At 41.7% G+C, this 24995-nt stretch overlaps 1 protein-coding gene across 2 annotated transcripts; it reads right to left on the bottom strand.

Moving 5' to 3' along the window:
• Positions 1–12165: 12165 nt before the first annotated feature.
• On the bottom strand, positions 12166–23377 carry LOC110521768 (NAD-dependent protein deacylase sirtuin-5, mitochondrial). Of its 2 annotated transcripts, none has more exons than XM_036968987.2 (9): positions 22500–23377; positions 18716–18824; positions 16222–16355; positions 15805–16030; positions 14446–14533; positions 14291–14344; positions 13096–13219; positions 12832–12947; positions 12166–12578 (listed from the first exon to the last, which is right to left on the bottom strand). In XM_036968987.2, the coding sequence occupies exons 2-9, from the start codon at positions 18813–18815 to the stop codon at positions 12509–12511; spliced, it is 912 nt and encodes a 303-aa protein (XP_036824882.1). In that variant the 5' UTR covers positions 18816–18824; positions 22500–23377; the 3' UTR covers positions 12166–12508. The 2 variants fall into 2 exon arrangements, with proteins under 2 accessions (XP_036824882.1, XP_036824881.1); XM_036968986.2 differs by having other exon boundaries at positions 22015–22532.
• Between the last annotated feature and the right edge of the window lie 1618 nt (positions 23378–24995).

Genomic DNA, 24995 nt, shown 5'->3' with positions numbered 1-24995 from the left:
AAATCACAGAGTCACCCACAATTCACCAAACAATATTTTGAAAGAGGTAGCAAAACACTTTAAGCATATATTTTTGTTTTAGTCTCCTCCATCTCCACTAAGCGAAGTTAATTGTATGGATTTTCTTTCTATGAATAATGTCAAATGAACAGCTGTACTGAAAGATTCATGTGAAGGCACTTAAGTTTGGGAAAACTCCAGGGATGGCTGGCATACCAGTTGAGGTATAGCCTACCCTTTTTGATGTACTTAGAGGACCTTTATTATCATGTTTTAACCAGTCCTAAAAATCCTCTTAAGGATCCGCCCCTTTTTTTCAATGTTCGTCTAAAATGACGTACCCAAATCTAACTGCCTGTAGCTCAGGACCTGAAGCAAGAAAATGCATATTCTTGATACCATTTGAAAGGAAACAATTTGTCGTTTGTGGAAATGTTAAATTAATGTAGGAGAATATAACACATTTGATCTGGATAAAGATCATACAAAGAAAGGGTGTTTTTGGGGGGAGGGGGTTGTACCATCATCAATGAAATGCAACAGAAATGACCAAATGTATTATGCCAGCCAAGGTGCAATTTAGATTTTAGCCACTACATGGCAGCAGTGTATGTGCAAAGTTTTAGACTGATCCAATGAACCATTGCATTTCTGTTCAAAATGTTGTATCAATACTGCCCAAATGTGCCTAATTGATTTATTAATACACTCTCCTCAAATAGCATGGTAATTGTTCACTGTAATAGCTACTGTAAATTGGACAGTCCAGTTAGAATAACAAGAATTTAAGCTTTCTGCCAATATCAGATATGTCTATGTCCTGGGAAATGTTCTTGTTACTTACAACCTCATGCTAATCACAGCCTACGTTAGCTAAATCGTTCCACGGGAGACCCACTGATCCTGTAGAGGTCCTAAAAAAAGGCTAGATTATCAGATACTCAACAAGAAGGTCTGATTTCATTAGTACTGAAACAGGACGGATCCAAGTGGTAAATATAAAGATCCAGTCCATTTAAAACATTTGAGGCCCCTTACACTTTAGTGTTCTGATGCAAAAAGTATGGCAAAATGCATAGTGCATAGAATTTTAAAAAGTATTGTTGGATATTATTCATCCTAAACAGCCAGGTGTTTTACATGGACGATACATTGGAGATAATATAAGACAAGCACTGGAAACAATAGAACACTATGAAAAATCTGGGAAACCAGGCCTGGTATTCATAGCTGACGTTGAAAAGGCTTTTGATTAAGTATGGCAAACTTATGGCTGCAAGGAAAATGCAAGGAATATTTCCATTTTGGAGAATCTCTTAGGTGTAAAATATTCAATAATGCCAATTTCTCAGAAAGTATTACAGTTTTTCCCAATTGTTTACACACTAAAATTGGAACTTGAAACGCAATCCCCGAAACCTGAAACTCATGTACCAAATCCCTAAACCAAGTCTGCAAAATTGTAAGCACAATTCCTGCTTTACACTCAGTTTTCAATTCTATATCACACTTTTTGCAAAACACTACACACAGTTCTCTACATTAGGCACAACATTCAAAATGAAAATCTCTTTAGTCCTTTTGGAAAGCAACGCCAATCACAATGCCAAGCTCTACACACCAATTGGCAACACCCACTACTCACAGGTGTAAACACTAGTTACTGAATTGTTCACTTAGAAATCAGAGCTTTAGCACTATAAAAGGCCACAGATGAGCTCTCCTGTTTTGGAGGAAAATGGAAGTCAATGGTGAAGCAAGAGCTAGAGGTGAAGGAGTGAGAGTAATAGGAGGAAGAGGAGGACGAGGAAGGACGGTTGTCTCAGATGAGATCAGGGCCACATTGGTTGACCATGTGCTCAACCATGGATTGAGTATGAGGGAGGCTTGGCAGAGAGTTCAGCCCAACCTGAGCCACTACAAGGTTGCATCTATCATCTGTACATTCAGAAATGACAACTGGTAAGTTATCTACCATCTACACCATGCTCTTTATGTACAGTGCCTTGCGAAAGTATTCGGCCCCCTTGAACTTTGCGACCTTTTGCCACATTTCAGGCTTCAAACATAAAAGATATAAAACTGTATTTTTTTGTGAAGAATCAACAAGTGGGACACAATCATGAAGTGGAACGACATTTATTGGATATTTCAAACTTTTTTAACAAATCAAAAACTGAAAAATTGGGCATGCAAAATTATTCAGCCCCTTTACTTTCAGTGCAGCAAACTCTCTCCAGAAGTTCAGTGAGGATCTCTGAATGATCCAATGTTGACCTAAATGACTAATGATGATAAATACAATCCACCTGTGTGTAATCAAGTCTCCGTATAAATGCACCTGCACTGTGATAGTCTCAGAGGTCCGTTAAAAGCGCAGAGAGCATCATGAAGAACAAGGAACACACCAGGCAGGTCCGAGATACTGTTGTGTTTAAAGTTTAAAGCCGGATTTGGATACAAAAAGATTTCCCAAGCTTTAAACATCCCAAGGAGCACTGTGCAAGCGATAATATTGAAATGGAAGGAGTATCAGACCACTGCAAATCTACCAAGACCTGGCCGTCCCTCTAAACTTTCAGCTCATACAAGGAGAAGACTGATCAGAGATGCAGCCAAGAGGCCCATGATCACTCTGGATGAACTGCAGAGATCTACAGCTGAGGTGGGAGACCCTGTCCATAGGACAACAATCAGTCGTATATTGCACAAATCTGGCCTTTATGGAAGTGGCAAGAAGAAAGCCATTTCTTAAAGATATCCATAAAAAGTGTCGTTTAAAGTTTGCCACAAGCCACCTGGGAGACACACCAAACATGTGGAAGAAGGTGCTCTGGTCAGATGAAACCAAAATTGAACTTTTTGGCAACAATGCAAAACGTTATGTTTGGCATAAAAGCAACACAGCTCATCACCCTGAACACACCATTCCCACTGTCAAACATGGTGGTGGTAGCATCATGGTTTGGGCCTGCTTTTCTTCAGCAGGGACAGGGAAGATGGTTAAAATTGATGGGAAGATGGATGGAGCCAAATACAGGACCATTCTGGAAGAAAACCTGATGGAGTCTGCAAAAGACCTGAGACTGGGACGGAGATTTGTCTTCCAACAAGACAATGATCCAAAACATAAAGCAAAATCTACAATGGAATGGTTCAAAAATAAACATATCCAGGTGTTAGAATGGCCAAGTCAAAGTCCAGACCTGAATCCAATTGAGAATCTGTGTGGGAAAATGGAATGGGAAAAAATGTCAGTCTCTCGATGTGCAAAACTGATAGAGACATACCCCAAGCGACTTACAGCTGTAATCGCAGCAAAAGGTGGCGCTACAAAGTATTAACTTAAGGGGGCTGAATAATTTTGCACGCCCAATTTTTCAGTTTTTGATTTGTTAAAAAAGTTTGAAATATCCAATAAATGTCGTTCCACTTCATGATTGTGTCCCACTTGTTGTTGATTCTTCACAAAAAAATACAGTTTTATATCTTTATGTTTGAAGCCTGAAATGTGGCAAAAGGTCGCAAAGTTCAAGGGGGCCAAATACTTTTGCAAGGCACTGTACATATGAGATGAGTAATGCAAGATAAGTAAACATTATTAAAGTGACTAGTGTTCCATTTATTCAAATGGTCAGTTCAAGTCTATGTATATAGGCAACAGCCTCTATGTGCTCGTAGTGGCTATTTAACAGTCTGATGGCCTTGAGATAGAAGCTGTTTTTCAGTCTCTCGGTCCCAGTCAAGCCTATTACTGTTGCGTTGTCTGCAAACTTGATGATTGAGCTGGAGGCATGCTTTGCCATGCAGTTATGGGTGAACAGGGAGTACAGGAGGGGGCTGAGCATGCACCCTTGTGGGGCCCCAGTGTTGAGGATCAGTAAAGTGGAGGTGTTGTTTCCTAGTTTCACCACCTGGGGGCTGCCCGTCAGGAAGTCCAGGACCCAGTTGCACAGAGCGCGATTCAGGCCCAGGGCCTTGAGCTTAAAGATGAGCTTGGAGGGTACGATGGTGTTGAATGCTGAGCTATAGTCAAATAACAGCATTTTTACTTGTCCAGATGGGATAGGGCAGTGTGCAGTGTGATGGCGATTGCATCGTCTGTGGATCTATTGGGGCGGTAAGCAAATTGAAATGGGTCTAAGGTGACAGGTAAGGTAGAGGTGATATGATCCTTGACTAGTCTCTCAAACCACTTCATGATAACAGAAGTGAGTGCTACGTGGCGATAGTAATTTAGTTGAGTTACTTTTGCTTTCTTGGGTACAGGAACAATGGTGGCCATCTTGAAGCATGTGGGGACAGCAGACTGGGATAGGGAGATATTGAATATGTCCGTAAACACACCAGCATGCTCTGCCATCTGGGCCGGCAGCCTCGCAAGTGTTAACATGCTTAAATGTCTTACTCACGTCAGCCACGTAGAAGGAGAACCCCCAGTCCTTGGTTGCGGGCCACGTCGGTGGCACTGTGTTGTCCTCAAAGCAGGTGAAGAAGATATGTAGCTTGTCCGGAAGTAACTTCGGTGTCCATGAAGTGGCTGATTTTCCTTTTGTAGTCCGTGATCGTCTGTAGACCCTGCCACATACGTCTCCTGTCTGAGCCGTTGAATTGCGACTACACTTTGTCTCTATACTGACGTTTTGCCTGTGTGATTGCCTTGCGGGGGGAATAACTACACTGTTTGTATTCTGAAATATTCCCAGTCACCTTGCCATGGTTCAAAACTTTCAGTTTTGCGCCTATGCTGCCATCTACCCACAGTTTCTGGTTAGGGTAGGATTTAATAGTCATAGTGGGTACAACATCTCCTATATACTTCCTAATAAACTCAGTCACCATATCAGTATATTTGTCAATATTATTCTCTGAAGCTACCCGGAACATATCCCAGTCCACATGATCAAAACAACCTTGAAGCATGGAATCCGATTGGTCAGACCAGCGATGAATAGTCCTTAGCACGGGTACTTCCTGTTTGAGTTCCTGCCTACAGGAATGGAGGAGAAAAATGGAGTCGTGATCAGATTTGCCGAAAGGAGGGCAGGGGAGGGCTTTGTAGGCATCACGGAAGTTGGAGTAACATTGGTCAAGTGTATTAGCGTGAGTACTACAGTCGATATGTTGATAGAACTTGGCAGCCTTTTCCTTAAATTTGCTTTCCAGTTTGCATAAAGTCCAGTGAAGTTCTTTGAGGGCCGTCGTGGTATCGGCTTGAGGGGGGATATACACGGCCGTGACTATAACCAAATAACATTTTCTTTGGAGATAATACGGTTGGCATTTAATTGTGAGGTATTCTAGGTCAGGTGAACAAAAGGTCTTGAGTTCCTGTATGTTATCACAATTACACCATGAGTCGTTAATCATGAAAACCCCAAGTATCACTTCACTGCTTGAGGGAATGCACAGCCATTCTTGATTGTGAGCTAGAATGAAATGCTGAATTAAATTTGTGCATCACGCAAGGTAAATAAAGGTTTTCCGTCAATGGAATCGATGTAGGGAGGTAAGATGATATCAAAAGGGAATCGCTTAGACCGCACTTACCAGTACGACTAGTTATCTCATGTGCTCTGACTGAGAAGTAGCCTATTGAGAGCTTTACTAGTAGCCTAAACGTACAGTTAAAGTATCCATCACCAATGAACGAATTAACTTCAGAGATAATAGGCTGGTTTATGCTCATAGTGAACAACATGCTTTTATTAGCCTACTAGAATCTCCTACAAAGAGGTTTCTGATAGGCTTTCAATGGAAAGGTTTAACTTGTTATAGCCTACAGTTCACAATAACAGGAAAAATACATGTAATAATCACCAAAATAAAATGAATAGATCATAAACTTGATGGCACTTCATTTAATCTTTGAAGTGTTGTCTAATGGTTTACTGAAACATATTGAAGCTATCCTTTTTCCAATAGCACCAATGACAACAACCTATTAATTTGATGATAATGCGAAGCAAGAAAAGATTGATTTGAAAGCATCCCCGAGGAAGTCCACGAGACAGAGAACCATGTATAATGGATGGGTTTGTCGGACGGGTTGCAAAATAAATCCTTGCATTTCAGGGAGTTTTATAGCCTAATGCATTAGCAGCAGTAATAATACAAATAAGCAATTACTACCTTAATATTCTGTGCAGGCTGACGCAGACCGATTAGGCTATTTCAAATACTTCACTTTTTATTAGTGGGAAGAAGTTGAATTAAAGTCTAATTGTATGTCTTTGTAAACAAACGTGTCACAATACATAGCTGCATATTAATCAATCAGGGCATTTCATTGACACTCCCGTTTTAGCGTTGTCTGCTCTGTGCACAATTTGTGGAGTTGAGAGATAAAAAGGGTAAGTTAGAAAGGTAAACTTCTCCTCTATTACAGTAAAATAATGTCTCAATGTGTTTTGGTGTGCGATTCTGTTGGACCAAACCTCATATGCAAATAGCGATTTGAAACTGCTTGTCAGAGAGGAAGAAGTGATTTCTCATCTTTGTTGTTGTGAAAGGCAGGGGGGACTTAGTGTATGTGTGTGTGTGTGTGTGTGTGTAATTTGTAAGGTGCACACAGCACAGAACAAGCGAAGGAGACGAGACCGAAAAGACAACATGAGAACAAGCGGACATAAACACTCATAAAACCGAAAAATATAAATAAACTCGATTTGTACGATAAAGGCATTTGGAATATCACGCTAAAACATGCATTTGAGTGATCCTAAATAGTTTGATATATCGCCCAGCCCTAGCTGGAAGAGGAGGGGGATAATCATATAATCTTAGTGTGTGTGTGGGGGCTGAGAGGACCCGCGAGACAGGTTTACACCTCAGTCACGGCCAGACAAGGGGAGATGACATATACCAACACAGCAGCATCTCTTCTACACGCCCTCTCTCTCCATCCACCTCGTCTGTCTATGTATTGCTTTACGTGCTGTCTATTTCTTGCCTTACGTTACACACACACACACACACACCTCAGTCCAAAAACCTGAAATCTGTTTTACCTCATTTTTACCAGCATGTTACCTGTGCAACTAAAGGCGACAAAACTCTACTCTACCTTTACTCCACACACAGAAATGCATACAAGACCTTCCCTCACTCTCCCTTTGACAAATCAGACCATAACTCTATCCTCCTGCTTCCTGATTATAAGCAAAAACTCAAACAGGAGGTATCAGTAACGCGCTCAATACAGAAGTGGTCCGATGAAGCGGATGCTAAGCTACAGGACCGTTCCCTAGCACAGACTGGAATATGTTCCAGGATTCATCCGATAACATTGAGTTTACAATATCAGTCACCGGCTTCATTAATAAATGCATCGATGACGTCGTCCCCACAGTGAATATTTTCTACATTGTAGAATACTAATGAAGACATCAACACTATGAAATAACATATGGAATCACGTAGTAACCAAAAAAAAAAAGTGTTAAACAAAAATCAAAATATATTTTATACTTTCTTCAAAGTAGTCACATTTTGCCTTGATGACAGCTTTGCACACTTTTGGCATTCTCTCAAACAGCTTCAAGAGGTACTCACCTGTAATGCATTTAAATTAACAGGTGTGCCTTGTTAAAAGTTCATTTGTGGAATTTCTCTCCTTCCTAATGCGTTTGAGCCAATCAGTTGTGTTGTGACAAGTTAGGGGTGGTGTACAGAAGATAGCCCTATTAGGTAAATTATTATGGTGAGAACAGCTAAAATAAGCAAAGAAAAACGACTGTCCATTACTTTATTAAGACATGAAGGTCAGTCAATCTGGAAAATTCCAAGAACGTTGAAAGTTTCTTCAAGTGCAGTCGCAAAAACCATCAAGCGCTATGATGGAACTGGGTCTCACGAGGACCACCATAGGAAGGAAGACCCATAGTTACCTCTGCTGCACAGGATAAGTTCATTAGAGTTACCAGCCTCAGAAATTGCAGCCCAAATAAATGCTTCACAGAGTTCAAGTAATAGACACATCTCAACATCAACTGTTCAGAGGAGACCGCATGAATCAGGATGTCATGGTCGAATTGCTGCAAATAAACCACTACTAAAGGACACTAACAAGAAGAAGTGAAATGCTTTTGCCAAGAAACATGAGCATTGGACATTAGACCGGTGGACATATGTCCGTCGGTCTGATGAGTCCAAATGTTTTAATTTTGGTTCCATCCGCAGTGTCTTTGTGAGACGCAGAGTAGGTGACCAGATGATCTCCACGTGTGGTTCCCACCGTGAAGCATGGAGGAGGGAGTGTTCCTCTGGGTTTGACACGTGAGTTTATGTGACCTATCACTTCGCAGCTGAGCCGAATCCTACATGTTTCCACTTCACAATAAATGCACTTACAGTTTACCGGGCAGCTATAGCAGAACAGACATTTGTCTAACTGAGTTGTTGGAAAGATGGCATCCTATGATGGTGCCATGTTGAAAGTCACTGAGCTTTCAGTAAGGCTATTCTACTGTCAATCTTTGTCTATGGAGATTTCATGCTTGTGTGCTCGATTTTATACACCTGTCAGCAATGGGTGTGGCTGAAGTAGCCAAATCCACCAAAATGAAGGAGTTTCCACATACTTTTCTATATATAGTGTATATTTAATCTCCCTCCTCCACTGGTATCCAAACACTGTTAGCGGAATTTGCGTATAATTTCCCTCCACTTGTATCAAAACAGTGTTAGTGCAATTAGTGTTGTGTTAGCTGCTGCCCTAAATGCACACTCCATTTGCAAACCTAATATTTGACACACACACACACACAAAAGTGTGGCTTGAGAATAGTGTTAGGGCCCTAAAGTTGACACCCACACCACTCTTTCTCCACTCAGAGCACAACACACAGCCACACTCCTGTTCTCCCCTTCTCTCTAGCGCTCCACCTCTATCCACCTCCTCTAAACAAAACATACATGAGACTGACCTGTCACTTCAAATCTCTCTCGCTCTCTGGGCAATTCTAAGGTAATGGAATTGCGCAGAGACTCCGATACTTCACTTAAAAATGTATGCCACTTGGTTCCTATACTTTGGAATTGTTAAAAAGCATACTTTAAACATGGTTCCATTGTCAATCCACCAGAAATGGTGTTTATTAATCTGTATAACAGCAAAAAGCCCCCTTTTCAACATTGGATGTGCTTCTCTTAGAAGCCTGCTGCAAAACCAGTTTGGATTTTGATATACAGATATGTAGTATTCAGATCCCTTGACTTTTTCCACATTTTATTACCTTACAGCCTTGTTCAAACATGGATTCAATTGTTTTTTAGCTCATCAATTTACACACAATACCCCATAATGACAAAGCACAAACAGGTTTTTAGAATTTTTTACAAATTGTTTTATTTAAAGATTTCAGACCCTTTACTCAGTACTTTGTTGAATCACCTTTGGCAGTGATTACAGCCTCGAGTCTTCTTGGGTATGACCCTCCAGACATTAATCCCATTGAGAACTTGTGGTCAATCCTCAAGAGGTGGTTGGGCAAACAAAATCCCACAAATTCTGACAAACTCCCAAGTATTGATTATGTAAAACTGGGCTGCCATCAGTCAGGATGTGGCCCAGAAGTTAATTGACAGCATGCCAGGGTGGATTGCAGAGGTCTTGAAAAAGAAGGATCAACACTGCAAATATTGACTCTTTGCATCAACTTCATGTAATTGTCAATAAAAGCCTTTGACACTTATGAAATGCTTGTAATTATACTTCAGTATTCCATAGGGAGACTGCGAGTCCTCGACAGAGGCTGCCCTAGTGGTAACGTCGAGTATACCACTCTCCATCAGATTGGCCTTCAATATCAGCCTAACAATGTTTTTAGATGTTTAGAACTATTTCGATCTTGTAGTGTTCAGCCATCTTCAACAGCTGATCTTTAGTACATCATTCTAACAGTTCCTCTGATGGAACGCGAATGAACTTGTCTACATTACACGCGATAGTCACAAGTAACTGCTAAAAATAATCTTGCTCTTCCCCTCTGCTGAGCACACCGGACCAGACCACAACAAGAGAAACGCCAATCTCACTGGGCACCACAGGAGATGATACATAAGGAGCTTCCCCAAAACATACAATAACTCTACCCTATTCTTCGTGCGGATTCGCAGTGGGTAATTACACACTGTTGCCCGCTGGCATGGAAAAATCCCCCAGCATTCCCAAGCCATGAAACAGACCCTGAGACAACTGCTCAGTCCACGGACACCACACAAAAACAAATAAAATAACCATGCCCAACGTACTCCAAAGTTGAACATGTCACTCAGCCTAACAGGGGAAAAGAAAGGCTATAGCTCTGGATAGCAAATAGCACTACCCTTCCCAAATCTCCCACCGAGGTACACAACAGATTGTACTCACCTCCTCGGACCGATGTTCCTACAGCAAGAAGAGCAAGAGTATCTAGCGTGGGTAGGGGCCTGAAAACGAGCCATTGTTGCCCTCTCGAACGCAGCACACAACCAACTTATGGCTCATAACCCGTAACAAAAAGGGAGATAAAGGAGATAAGAATAACAAACAAATATTTATTAAAGTAAACATGGGAAAGGTATATGAACCCCTAGGCTAATGACATCTCCAAAAGCTAATTGGAGTCAGGAGTCAGCTAACCTGGAGTCCAATTAATGAGATTGGAAATGTTTGTTAGAGCTGCCTTGCCCTACAAACTACTCTGGGATGCTGGCCTTCTAGAGTTCTTCTGTTATTTTGTCCATTTAATATTTTATTTTAATTTGGCCAGTGTGGCCTGGTGTTTTGGGGGTACTATTTAATGAAGCTGCCAGTTGAGGACTTGTGAGGCGTCTGTTTCTCAAACTAGACACTAATGTGCTTGTCCTCTTGCTCAGTTGTGTACTGGGGCCTCCCACTCCTCTTTCTATTCTGGTTAGAGCCAGTTTGCGCTGTTCTGTGAAGGGAGCAGGACACAGCGTTGTATGAGATCTTCAGTTTCTTGGCAATTTCTCACACGGAATTGCCTTAATTTCTCAGAAAAATAGACTGATGAGTTTCAGAAGAAATGTCTTTGTTTCTGGCCATTTTGAGCTTGTAATCGAACACACAAATGCTGATGCTCCAGATACTCAACAAGTCTAAAAAAGGCCAGTTGTATTGAGTCTTTAAATCAGGACAACAGTTCAGCTGTGCTAACATAATTGCAAAAGGTTTTCTAATGATCAATTAGCCTTTTAAAATGATACACTTGGATTAGCTAACACAATGTGCCATTGGAACACAGGAGTGATGGTTGCTGATAATGGGCCTCTGTACGCCTAAGTAGATATGTCATTAAAAAAAATCTGCCGTTTCCAGCTACAATAGTCATTTACAACGTCCACACTGTATTTCTGATTAATTTGATGTCATTTTAAAATGGACATAAAATAAATGTGCTCGTCTTTCAAAAACAATGATATTTCTAAGTGACCCCAAACTTTTAAACGGTAGTGTACATTTCCTCTGACAGTTCTATGAACACACACCCACCCACATGGTGACTGCTTGACACACACACTCTCATACATGTCATGCAGGCAAAAAACACAGAAAGACAGATTTAAAAAAGCAACAGCACCTGGTATTTCTGTTCAATGAATTTCCCTTAGTCCTTAAAACAGTCTAATAAAATGTGATAACATAAACATGACCCTCTGCAATAACACACAGACTGACACACAGCATCACTAGAAATGGAGTAGTTGCTATCATAACCCCTACTCCATCCCTAACCCAGTCATCCTGAAGGCACAGACACACCAATGAACAAATATAATAGTCAGAAGTAAAGTACAACCAGGCTTCAGAACCACTCAAACTGACAATAAGAGTTAATGTATTATCAGGTAGGTTACTGAGAACACATTCTCTTTTACAATGAACAGGCAATAAGATGCAGCAGGTAGGAGTGAATCTGTAGACAAAGACAATCACAAAGAGAGCTAAACACTGCCCTCTACTGCCAGCACACACCTGATTTAAAAAGCATTTACAATGCATCTATGGTCGGATATGAACCTTCCACATTTTATATATAATCTATACATATGATAAAAGTACCATCTGACATGCAACGACCACCATGATACAATGCTTTGATATTGGATGAAGATGCCAAGGCAAATGGAAAAGGAATCATTGTGCTTGAGATACCGGACGACATGTCATAATTGTGATTTATTTGTTTTAACATGGTTGTCATTTCATGCAATAACACAAATCCAGAGTGGTAGCCTATGGAGTGTGGGGTATTGTCAGCACAGTCTGTTTTCTATAGCATACATTACATTCACAAAACTGGGGTGTATTCTTTAGGAACCAAACAGAAGCAGATGGCTGAAACGAAGAGCGACTAACCTGAAATGGTCCAATAAGGGCTTGTTTGTGTTGCAAAACGTTAACTGTTGCTAAATGTTTTGCCCTAATGAATACACCCGAGCACACCCATCCAGCACTAGAGTCTGGTCTATGTATACTGCGCTATGGCTCAGCCAGGGGAAGTCAGGGCTCATTGTTGTGGCGTGCCAGTGCAGGGGGCAGGGTGGTCCCACAGGGGCCCTGGAAGTGGAACCTGCAACACAGAGACACAGGTGTTAAAGGATGCCATAGGGAATCATTAGTATGAAGTGACAGCAATGTTTCCCAATAGTGGTCCTGGGGTCCAAAAGTGGTGCACATTTTATCCCCCTAACACACCTGATTCAAGTTAGCCAAGGCTTGATGATGAATTGATTAGTTGATTCAAGTGTGTTATTGTTAGGCAAACAAAGCACCGCTAAAGGTCCCCAGGACTAGGAGAAACTGGACTACAGTATGTGTATAACCTGAAGCGCATGGTGGCGGGTGTTTCCTCCATGTTAAATTCAGCTACAGGTATTCCTCTAGCCGCCACCTGGGGAGCAAACATGGCTGCTGGGTACACTATGGAGGACGTACCTACCTAAAACACACGAGGAAGACGCACATATCATCTTGTGATTATTATATATTTTACATTGTAGAGAAATCTCTTCAGGGTCTCATTTTTTAAAATCACGCATTAAAATGACACAAAGACAGAATGGACAGACACACACACCCGCACTCACCACTAGGCAGAGGTCACAGAGGTCTAGTTCCTCTTCAACGCGAGTCAGGATGTCGGAGTCCAGAGTCTCCCCGAACCAGACCACATTAGGCCTGAGCAGACCACTACAGCCACCCTGCTCACACCTGGTGAGGCGCAGACACAGTTAGACCACTTAAACGTGTTTCCTACATGACGATCTAAAACAATTCATATGATTGTGATCAACTGCCATCTAAAAAGTGAAGATAAGAACAAACTCAAGAAATCATAACATTTCTAATTAAGTGATAATGCCAGAGAAGCCTCTGTTTGGAGGATATATCGGCACAGGTGTGGCAAACTGTGCCAATATATCCTCCAAACACCGGCTTTCGAGGGCATTATCACTTTTATACAACGGGCTACCAACATACTCAAATAATGATTGACATATTTTAATTAAAAACATTATTTTGATTAATTTATTCATACTACTTCATCCTTCTACAAGATATAATCCCAACACAAAGCAAGGGTTGCTAGAGATGCGACCCTGTTGTTCAGTCTTTTTGTTCAGTATCTATGGACGTTCGTTCTAAATGTGCTCACTTGTCAGGACACCGTAGCTAGCCAACAACACAGCTACAGTAACACAATCACTTCAATCTGAAGCTGGAAAGACTGCATATTAGCTGCGTTTCGTTTGACCTTTGTTTAATTGAAATTAGTTTGTATATATCCATACAAATGATACCAGCTGATTCATGATTTCGACTGGCCAACAAATGCTGCCTGCCTGTCTGGTCACGTTCATTACTATGGGACAGCAGAAGATCGAATTTGAATATTGAAAGAATGTTGCAAATGTCGGAGAGACAGACAGCAAGGTTTATACAAATATCTCCTGTTGAAAACAAAATGTTAGTCTAAAAGAAAAGTGAGAAAGTCTAGATACTTTTTATAGTGGAGATTCAAGTTTATAAATTGCCTGGCTGGGCTGATGAGACAGTGAGTGGATTGCACAGTCAGATGGAACAGAGTAAATAGGTATTTTAATGTCATAACTTTAGCCGTTGGCAACTGGTGGAATAGACACCGGCTGGAATGCAGTTTTAACCAATCAGGATTCGACCCACCCGCTGTATAAACAAGATGTAAGCGAGTTTGTCCCACCCATAGATATCCTATTAAGTTATTATTACTAAGTATTCTAATTCAAAAAGCCATGGTCCCACCTGGGTAAGTCATGAGGAGGGATCTGAGCATCACTGGTGTTGGGGTCTGGAGCACTAGAGAGAGAGCAAGATGGCAATAAATACTGTTACTATATGTAACAGTATGTACATGTAACAACACCAAGGAAATGCTGACCTGAGTTTGACTGACTTACCCTTTGCCCTCCAGGGCAGCACAGATGGGGCTCTTGTGGTTAACCCCAACATGACCACAGCTCATACAGCGGGTGTTAAACAAACTGCCTGTGGTCACAGAGCGGGAGTAGGAAATAAAACATGACCACAGCTCATATAGCCTGGTCACAAAGACAGAGGAGAGCTTACATGGCACTTTGTCGAGCAAAACGAGGTTTGTACAATACATCGAGATGGAGCTTATTAAAGAATGTGAAACAATGTCTGTTCGCTGCTTTTCATTAAACCACGCATGGATGTTTTTTAGGCTAGGGCCTAAAATATTCATTCATATGGGCATTAAATTATATCCTACAGAAATGTGATCAGTTATGGAAACATTGGCTACAGTATATGCAAAAATATTCAGATATATTAAAAAGGCAGACATTTGATCACTACTATAGAAATGGAAACAAATGAGATTTTAGAAACAAAGTAACAATTACTGGGCTCTCATCATTATTCACATCAAGTCACATGCACAATTATCATTAAGGCAAAAGGTGGCTACTTTTTACTGCCGTAGTGAGGAGAGCGAGACAACGTGAGCCAGTCACACAGGCACTCGCTTTCATTTATTTTTTAACACAGTGTGTCCATTGTGCTCTGAGTTATTTGTGTGTCTTAATTATTTAATCAAACAGGTGTGCTTAAAGCGTCACACAATCTCAGTGCATATGTAGTTGCTTCTATTCAAACCCATAGGGTGTGGCTCTATATATGGAAAAATATGTTTAAACATTTCGACCAAGTGATTGGTCGAAAGAACAGAGGGCGACTCTCGGTCGACCAAGATATATATCTATATAGATATATATATCTATATCTATATAGATATATATAGATATATTTATATATAGATATATCTTGGTCGACCGAGAGTCGCCCTCTGTTCTTTCGACCAATCACTTGGTCGAAATTTATATATCTATATATTTTTTTTTTTCGGGAACATCCGTAGTCTGAAAGCTTGTATGGTATATCTACAACCCAGTCTGAGTACCCAAGATGGACCGACTATTACACGCTGGAGTGAAACTGGCCTTCAACAATCTTCTTTAAATCTACACTTTAATAACAACATGAGTCCCCCAATACCACTACTCGCTAGTCAGACACATGTTCCGGCCCAAATGGCATCCCTATTCCCTATAGTGCACTAGAAGATGACACCATATGTAGGGCTTTGGTCAAAAGTAGTGCACTACACAGGGGATAGGGTGCCATTTGGGACACAGACACAGTGAAAGTGCCATTGAATTATTACCGTGGATCTACTAGCTAACTAGTCAGGACAGTGAAAGTCAGTATGGGTGACATAGCCATGGATACAGTACCGTGCATCTCCAAAATGTTGGTGGATCCGGCTCGGCGATGTAGCTCATCGATGTTCTGTGTGATGACGGTGACGCGGCGCCCCTGTTTCTGCAGCCTGGCCTCACACTCTGCTATGGCCACATGAGCCGAGTTGGGGCTCTTCGTCAGCATCACCTCCCTGCGGTAGTGGTAGAACTCCCATACCCTGGATGGGTTCTGACTGAACGCACCAGGGGTGGCCAGGTCCTGATTTGGGGGGGGGGGGGGGGGGGAACAAAGTGAGGATGAAAAACAGAGTGATAGAGAAAAGGGGGAGTGAGAAACAAGGCGAGAGGGGCGGGACAGGAGGAGGAGAGGGTGAAGGGAGACAAAGGGGAAGAGCAGTGCACTATAAAGGGAACAGGGTGCCATTTAGGATGCATTCTTGGGGTGTTTACCTGGGCTTGCCATTTCCTCCAGAAGCCTCCTTCTCCTCTGAAGGTTGGGACCCCACTCTCAGCACTAACCCCTGCTCCCGTCAAGATGGCCACGTGTTTGGCTTTCGAGAACACCTCTCGGAACGCTGCTAGGTCTGAAAACACGGACAAAAAAGACTAAAAAGTAACACCCATACAAATACAGCAACAAACACAGAAGACCATGCGTGCGTGGTCTTGTTCTTCCATACTTGTGGGGCCCTGAAATTCCTAAAAGTCCCCACAATGTTAGTCAAATAAGGAAAATTCTCCCTCATGGAGACAACTTCAGTGATGGAAAAAGTACCCAATTGTCATACTTGAGTAAAAGTAAAGATGCCTTAATAAAACATTACTCAAGTAGCAGTGAAAGTCACCCAGTAAAATACTACTTGAGTAAAAGTATTTGGTATCAAATCTACTTAAGTATCAAAAGTAAATGCTCAAATATACTTAAAGTTGAAGTCGGAAGTTTACAGGTTGGAGTTATTAAAACTTGTTTTTCAACCACTCCATATTTCTTGTTAAACTATAGTTTTGGCAAGTCGGTTAAGAAATCTACTTTGTGCATGACAAGTAATTTTTCCAACAATTGTTTACAGACAGATTATTTCACTTATAATTCACAGTATCACAATTCCAGTGGGTCAGAAGTTTACATACACTAAGTTGACTGTGCCTTTAAACAGCTTGGAAAATTCCAGAAAATGATGTCATGGCTTTAGAAGCTTCTGATAGGCTAATTGACATCATTTGAGTCAATTGGAGGTGTACCTGTGGATGCATTTCAAGGTCTACCTTCAAGCTCCATGCCTCTTTGCTTGACATAATGGGATTATCAAAAGAAATCAGTCAAGGCCTCAGAAAAACAATTGTAGACCTCCACAAGTCTGGTTCAACCTTTGGAGCAAATTCCAAACGCCTGAAGGTACCACGTTCATCTGTACAAACAATAGTACGCAAGTACAAACACCATGGGACCACGCAGCCGTCATACCGCTCAGGAAGGAGATGCGTTCTGTCTCCTAGAGATGAATGTATTTTGGTGTGAAAAGTGCAAATCAATCCCAGAACAACAGCAAAGGACCATGTGAAGATGCTGGAGGGAACAGGTACAAAAGTATCTATATCCACAGTAAAACGAGTCCTATATTGACATAACCTGAAAGGCCGCTCAGCAAGGAAGAAGACACTGCTCCAAAACCGCCATAAAAAAAGCCAGACTACGGTTTGTAACTGCACATGGGGACAAAGATTGTAGTTTTTGGAGAAATGTCCTCTGGTCTGATGAAACAAAAATAGAACTAATTGGCCATAATGACCATCGTTATGTTTGGAGGGGAAAGGGGGAGGCGTGCAAGCCGAAGAACACCATCCCAACCGTGAGGCACGGGGGTGGCAGCATCATATTGTGGGGGGTGCTTTGCTGCAGGAGGGACTGGTGCACAAACCAAAATAGATGGCATCATGAGGGGGGAAATTATGTGGATATATTGAAGCAACATCTCAAGACATCAGTCAGGAAGTTAAAGCTTGGTCGCAAATGGGTCTCCCAAATGGACAATGACCCCAAGCATACTTCCAAAGTTGTGGCAAATTGGCTTAAGGACAACAAAGCCAAGGTGTTGGAGTGGCCATCACAAAGCCCTGCCCTCAACCCTATAGAACATTTGTGGGGAGAACTGAAGTGTGTGCAAGCAAGGAGGCCTACAAACCTGACCCAGTTACACCAGCTCTGTCAGGAGGAATGGGCCAAAATTCACCCAACTTATTGTGGGAAGCTTGTGGAAGGCTACCCAAAACGTTTGATCAAAGTTAAACTATTTAAAGGCAACGCTACCAAATACCTTTTTGAGTCTGTAAACTTCTTACCCACTGGGAATGTGATGAAAGACAAAAAAGCTGAAATAAATCAATCATTCTCTCCACTATTATTCTGACATTTCACATTCTTAAAATAAAGTGGTGATCCTAACTGACCAGGAAATGTTTACTAGGCTTAAACGTCAGGAATTGTGAAACTGAGTTTAAATGTATTTGGCTAAGGTGTATGTAAACTTCTGACTTCAACTAAGTATAAATAAATTCAAATTCCTTATATTAAAACAAACCAGACGGCACAATTTTCTCGTTTTTGTTCAATGAAGAATAGCCAGGGGCACACGCCAACATCAGTAAAAGTAAAAGTTGTCAAAAATATCTTTACTTTACTATTTATACCGCAAAAGACTACTTAAGTAGTACAGTATTTTACTGAAGTACTTAACACCACTGGACATTTCCCACATCTCCATGAGGACAAAGGCTATTTTAAGCTAAGGTTAGGTTTAGGGTTCAGAATTGGGGTTAGCTTAGGGTTAGCTTTAGGGTTTAAGTGTAGGGGTTAGAGAAATTCAGATTTTTTTTATAGAAATCAATTTTAGGTTCCCACGAGGATAGAAAAACAAGTGTGTGTACTAGACTAACACAGTCCTACCTGAGCTGGGTCTGGCCATGACCGGTCTGTTCTGGGTCTCTTTAAATCGGGCACACAGATGAGAGGTGACGCCTCTGCTGGTGAACTGACGTACAATCATCAGGGTTAACTAAGAAAAAGGAACAAGAAGAAAAAGATAAGATGGCGGCCCTGAGGAGGGCGAGCGTCTTACCGGTTCCTGCTCGACTTCGCTTTTTATTAATGGCTGTTTTTCTGTTATTACTTTGTTTACTCCATGTTGGTTCAATAATTTCCTTCAAACCGACAAACACTTCTGGATCATGAATCAGAAGCTACACACTACTCTCAGCATCCCAAATTGGGAATACTGCGCCAGTGACGAGGAAGGAAAGGGGGACTCCAAGCTAAGCTGAAAAGACTGCCTACATGGCCTCCTCTTCCTAGTATCCTGATGGCTAATAGGTTTGGGTGGTATACCTTAAACCGTATTCCAGGGTAACTTTGAAAAAGCCACAGGATAGTTTTTCAATAACGTCAAAGTCATTTTTTAAAGTTTTTCAAGTTTTTAAGTTAATACCTGCAGTCAACTTGTGCAATTCGTTTTGAGATAAAGCAGACTACGTTCTTCATTTCATCGGTCACAATATTTAACATTATGACGCTTACAGTACGTAGTTCCCCGGAAAAGTTGAGCCAGTCACGTTTGTTTGTAAATAGCACAACGGAAGACGGCGGGAGCTGGAGTCCATAGTCTCTGTTTTGCGGCGCAAATGAGGCGATGAAGTTGCACTTGTATGCAATTCACTACTAAATGTTTGCCCTCAGATATCTTAGAATTCTGCCAGAAGTCAAAGAGCTCTGATGAGTTCTGTACAGCTTCCATTCCTTCCCTGTGCTTCCCAACTAGCGTTTTATTTTCTCTTCCGTTCTTCTCCCCTCTGCTCTTCCTTTAGAAAAGCATGCATCACAACTTGGTTCACTTGCACAATTTCTCTCATTCCCTTTCACTTGTAAATGTCCACACATTGAAAATGACATACAGGACCCACCTGTAACCACGCCAGCCCAGGACCCCCACATCCGGCTTCTTCACCTGCAGACTCGTCTGAGACCAGACACCCGGACAGTATTTCTGTCTAATACAGCCACTTTGTGGGAAGAAAATAAATCGGCTGGGCCTTGCTCCCAAGTGGGCCTATGCCCTCTCAGGCCCACCCATGGATGTGCCCCAGCTCAATTATGTGAAACCTATAGATGAGGGCCTAATGAATATATTTAAATTGACTGATTTCCTTATATGAACTGTAACTCTAAAATCTTTGATGTTTGATAACTCAAACTCGTGGACTACAGACTATCAAACTACAAAGGCAAATCCAGCTGAGTGGTTCCTACAGAAGCCTCCCTCCCAGACATGATTAACTCATTCTATGCTCGCTTCTCTCATTGCTCCAGATGTGTGTTCACTCGCCGATGCTGACATGAGGAAAACTCTCAAAACCGCCGAACCAGATGGTATCTTCTCGGACATCTACAACATGTCCCTGTCCCAGACTGTAGTCCCCACCTTCTTCAAGGACACAACCATTGTCCCAGTGCCTAAGCAAAACAAGGGTGACATGCCCAAATGACTAATCGCCCCATTGCACTTACCACTGTCATCATTAAGTGCTTGGAGAGGCTGGTCTTGACCCACATTAAGGTCAGCACGCCAGGTACACAGGACCCACTCCAATTTGCCTACCGCTCCAACAGATCCAATGAAGATGCCATTTAGATCGCTATTCACACGACCGTATCACATCTGGACAATAATAACACCTATGTGAGAATACTATTAATTGTATTCGTTCAGCATTCAACACTATTGTTCCCTCCAAGCTCAACACCAAGTTCAAAGCCCTGGCTCTGGACACCACCTTTTGCACCTGCAACTGGATCCTGGACTTCCTGATGTGTAGACCACAGGCTGGATTGGCAATAACACCTCCTCCACACTGACTCTTAACACAGGGCCCCACAGGGGTGTGTCCTCAGCCCTCTGCTGTACTCCCTGTTAACCCATGACTGCGTGGCACGACACCAACTCCAAATTTGCTGACGACACCACGGTTGTATGCCTGATAACCAACAAAAAAAATCTGCCAATAGGGAGGCGGTAAGTGAACTGGCATGTGGTGCCAGGACAACCACCTCTTCCTCAACGTCAGAAAAACAAAAGGAGTTGATTGTTGACTTCAGGAAGCCAAAGAGGGAACATGCCCCAATTCACATCAACAGAACTGCAGTAGAGAGTCAGTAGTTTAAAGTTCCTCGCCATCCACATCACCGAGGACTTGACATCGACCAACACCACCACCACTCGTCAAGAGGGCACAACAGCGTATCTACTTCATAACGCTGCTGAAGAAATTTCCTCTCCAAATACTACCGCAGCACCATCGAGAGCATCCTGACCGGTTGCTTCACGGCCTGGTTCAGAAATTGCTCCGTCCACGACCACAATGCCCTCCATAGGGTGGTGAAGACAGCCCAGAACATCACAAAGAGCATGCTCCCACCCATCCAGGACATCTACTCATAATGGTGCCTGAGGAAGACCCGCAGCATCATCAAGGGCCCCACAAACCCCAGCTGCTCACTCCCTTACCGTCAGGCAGACCGTATCAGAGCATGAGGTCTGACACCAACAGGCTCAGAGAGGGTTTTTCTCTACAAGCCATAAAGACTGCTGAACATTTGAACTTGACTGGACCACCAGCTCTGATTCTCCAAACCTTAGCACACACACACGCACAGCCACACATTCATGCTACACACACACACATCACAACTGCTGCTACCAGACTCTTACGATTGCTAAATAATGCACCATTTAAACACTTGTCCCCCAATTCCCCAAAACACATGTAAATATTTGAGTATAAATTGTGCCCTCCTGTATTATACTTATGCTAAACTATTCTACTGAACCATTTACTTCATGTTCATATTCTTATCTTCTATTATTTCTTATTGTTGTTGCAAAGTGGAGAAGGAACTTGCAAGTAAGCACTTCATTGGACGGCGTATACCACGTGTATCCTGTACGTATGACTAATACAACTTTAAACTTGAAGAATATGAAGGATACACAAAACAAATTCAAGTAATGTCTCAACAGAAACCTACAGCCAACAGAACTCATATTGATGTTGACACAGCAAATGACAGTGAACTCAATTACCACAGAGGAACAACTACTTTGGGCACGTTACTACCTCATAGATCAAGAAAGCAGGGGGTTATTGTAACAAAACACCACACTGAGTTGTCACCTAACCAACTAGCTATTGTACCTGGAGATCTTGCTTGCTGTAACAACTTGGAAACGTTGCTGACATGCGCAGACCTCGCTGGCTCGTCAAAGGGTAAATATTCATAGCAAGCTAATGTAGCTCGCTATCTGGTTTTCTTTGACCCTTGTGCATTTAAGGGCGTAAAGGGGGTCGTTAGTCTTTTAGACTCAAAAATCGACCCTAGGCAACAGGGTCGGGTTTTCGAGACTATTTGTTGTTCATGCAACTTGCAAGCAAAGATGGTACTCGAGGTGAGCTCTAAATACGACAGATAGCTATCTATGGAATGCAACTCAAGTTTAGCTGTTAGCTAGCTAACGTTAAACTTGTTGATATTCTTCAAGCGACTATCAGCATGTATGTTTCGCATATCCAAAGAAGCATTGCCATACAACATGAATATGCCCTGATTAAATACCATTAACTTTCAGATAGATTTAATCTGACACATTTTGCATGTTGAATTTCTCCAAGTCCTTCCTTACCCTGTTTCAGCTGTTTAGTTAAGAGGTGTGTGTAATTTTAAATGTCTTCCTCTTCTTCTCCTTTGGGATTGAGTTGGCAGATCGCATCCAACTTTCAGGTGCATACACCGCCACCTACTGTATTGAAGTGTGAGGCCAGTCATGGCCTACCTACATTGAATGATCTTCATTATTCCTGTTTCTAAACGGAAAAAATTGTACCATCAATATACCACTATTTCATAAGAATTACACCCCCGTTAACTATTTTGCTGTTCAATCTTGTACTCCCAGGTACTTCTCTGCAGCTGCCACCTACACTCACTACTTTGCCCCTATCTGCTCCTGCACCATGCCAACGGCATGGGAGGGCTCTTCAACCTGCCTATCTCGCACCGGACACTTCCGATCCCCAGCAACATGAGCATCCCTACAGTTGACACACACAACTTTATCCACAGACACTATACAATCCTCTGAGGTGCTAAACATTTTAAAATTGTATTGGTGGATCGCATCAACTAGGTGCATACATCGCCGCCACCTACTGTACTGGAGTGTGAGTGAGGACACGGCCTCCCTTAGCTAAAGATTGTTAAAACAGATCATGTGAGAAACGATTTTTGTTATTCTTTACTGGGAGTTACAGGTTTATCTATACAAATAGTTGCCAGAGATTTTTCAAATGCCTGGTATGGACGATACTATCGTCATTCTCGACTTGGCCAAACATGTTTCTTCTAAAATGTCCGTGTCCAGTTGCAGGTGGCGTGCCTGGATGTAGAAAGTGCTCCGTTATTAATGAAGTAATCCAACAATGTGTACGCCGCCATCTTGTCTATTTCAAATCTTCTCTCATTGATTAAGACAGGTGGGTCCACCCCTGACACGTCTCTTGTGCCTCATGGTCCGGAGTGGCTCTCCTGCGGACTGGGTTTGAAATGGATCACTGTCAATTGCTCACTGTCACCCTATGTTTACCACAGGTATGACAAAACATGTATTTTTACTGTTCTAATTACGTTGGTAACCAGTTTAAAATAACAATCAGGCACCTCGGGGGTTTGCGATATATGGACAATATACCACTGCTAAGGGCTGTGTCCAGGCACTCTGCAATGCATTGTGCCTAAGAACAGCTCTTAGCCGTGGTATATTGGTCATATAACACACCACCTCTTGCCTTATTGCTTAATTATACAGATACAAAATTGGCCTACAAATGCTTTATATAATTTGCAATATGACAGCTAAATCTCCCAAAATAACCGTGCCATTCCAAATGCAAAAACCTGAAGAAAAAAAACAATAATACAAAACACAGAGGAATATAAACTGGTCAGGGGCATGTAAAAGGATGAAGCGCTTCTTTTGATACTAAAATAATATCCTGCTTTTAAACTAATATGCTACATATTTATATTGCTGTGTATATTCTCTTTTCTAGTTGTCTGTCAATGTTGTGCAATGTTATAGCTACAGTAAACGTTTATGAATGAATGATTTGCCGTTTACAATGGTTGGAATCCAGTGACAATGATTCAATGTTTATCTATCACTGACAGATTAAGCTATTATTATATATAGACCTACTTATCTATTATTAACTCTACTGCCTAAAATTCTTATCAACCATCTAATAGCCTAATTAAAAGTAAAAGTCGTAACAGTTTTAGTTAAAAGCCCATCTTTAATCTAAGCAGACTTTAACATCTCTACACTACCAGGGGTTGGTCGGGAGGAAGATCCGGGAGGGGGGTGGTTAGGTCATGTAGGTTACCCAGCCTGTCTAATGCCTCCTGCTGTCTCCTCTCTTGCAATGCCTTGACATCCTCTGGGCATTGTGATTGATAGATATGGTATGATTTACTTTTAGACGGGCCGGTGGTCCCTTTTTATAGGGCTGGATATTTTTATTTAGCAAATGTAAATAGTGCTCTGTTTCTTTGGCCAACCCAATGAACCCTGGTAGAAATAATCAATCAGCGCTTTATTGAATGGTCATTTGGAATGTCAAGGTAATGAACATTATGGGTAAAAAATAAATAATAATAATACAAAACACAGTAGAATATTGAGCCTAAAATGAAGATTTTTGCAATTTTTTGGAGATCCTCCTTCAGCTTAGTGTATTATATTAGCCTGTCTGGCCCTTATTCTCAGTTAGCCTCCCTAACTCTACCCTACATTATGGGAGTTAGATACGCTAGTCTAGATATGCTATCTGCCTATACATTAATAGTATAAATGGGATGAATCTACACTCTTAGAAAAAATGGGTTCTGTCCCCATAGAGGAACCCTTACAATAACTGTTTTTGGTTCCAGGTAGAAAGAACCCATTTGGGTTCCATGTAGAACCCTTTCCACAGAGGGTTCTACATAGAACCCAAAAGGAATATACCTTGAACCAAAAAGGGTTCTCCTGTGGCGACAGCCAAAGAACCCTTTTGAAACCTTTTTTTCTAAGAGAGTATCAGTGACAAATGGACAAATGTGCTGTAAAATGACAATGTGC

The sequence above is a fragment of the Oncorhynchus mykiss genome, chromosome 4 (assembly GCF_057628025.1).
Source record: "Oncorhynchus mykiss isolate SJ-2025 chromosome 4, ASM5762802v1, whole genome shotgun sequence".
Classification (NCBI taxonomy): domain Eukaryota; kingdom Metazoa; phylum Chordata; class Actinopteri; order Salmoniformes; family Salmonidae; genus Oncorhynchus; species Oncorhynchus mykiss.
The sequence above is the reverse complement of the archived record's forward strand: the minus strand, read 5'-3'. Positions and strand labels throughout refer to the sequence as shown.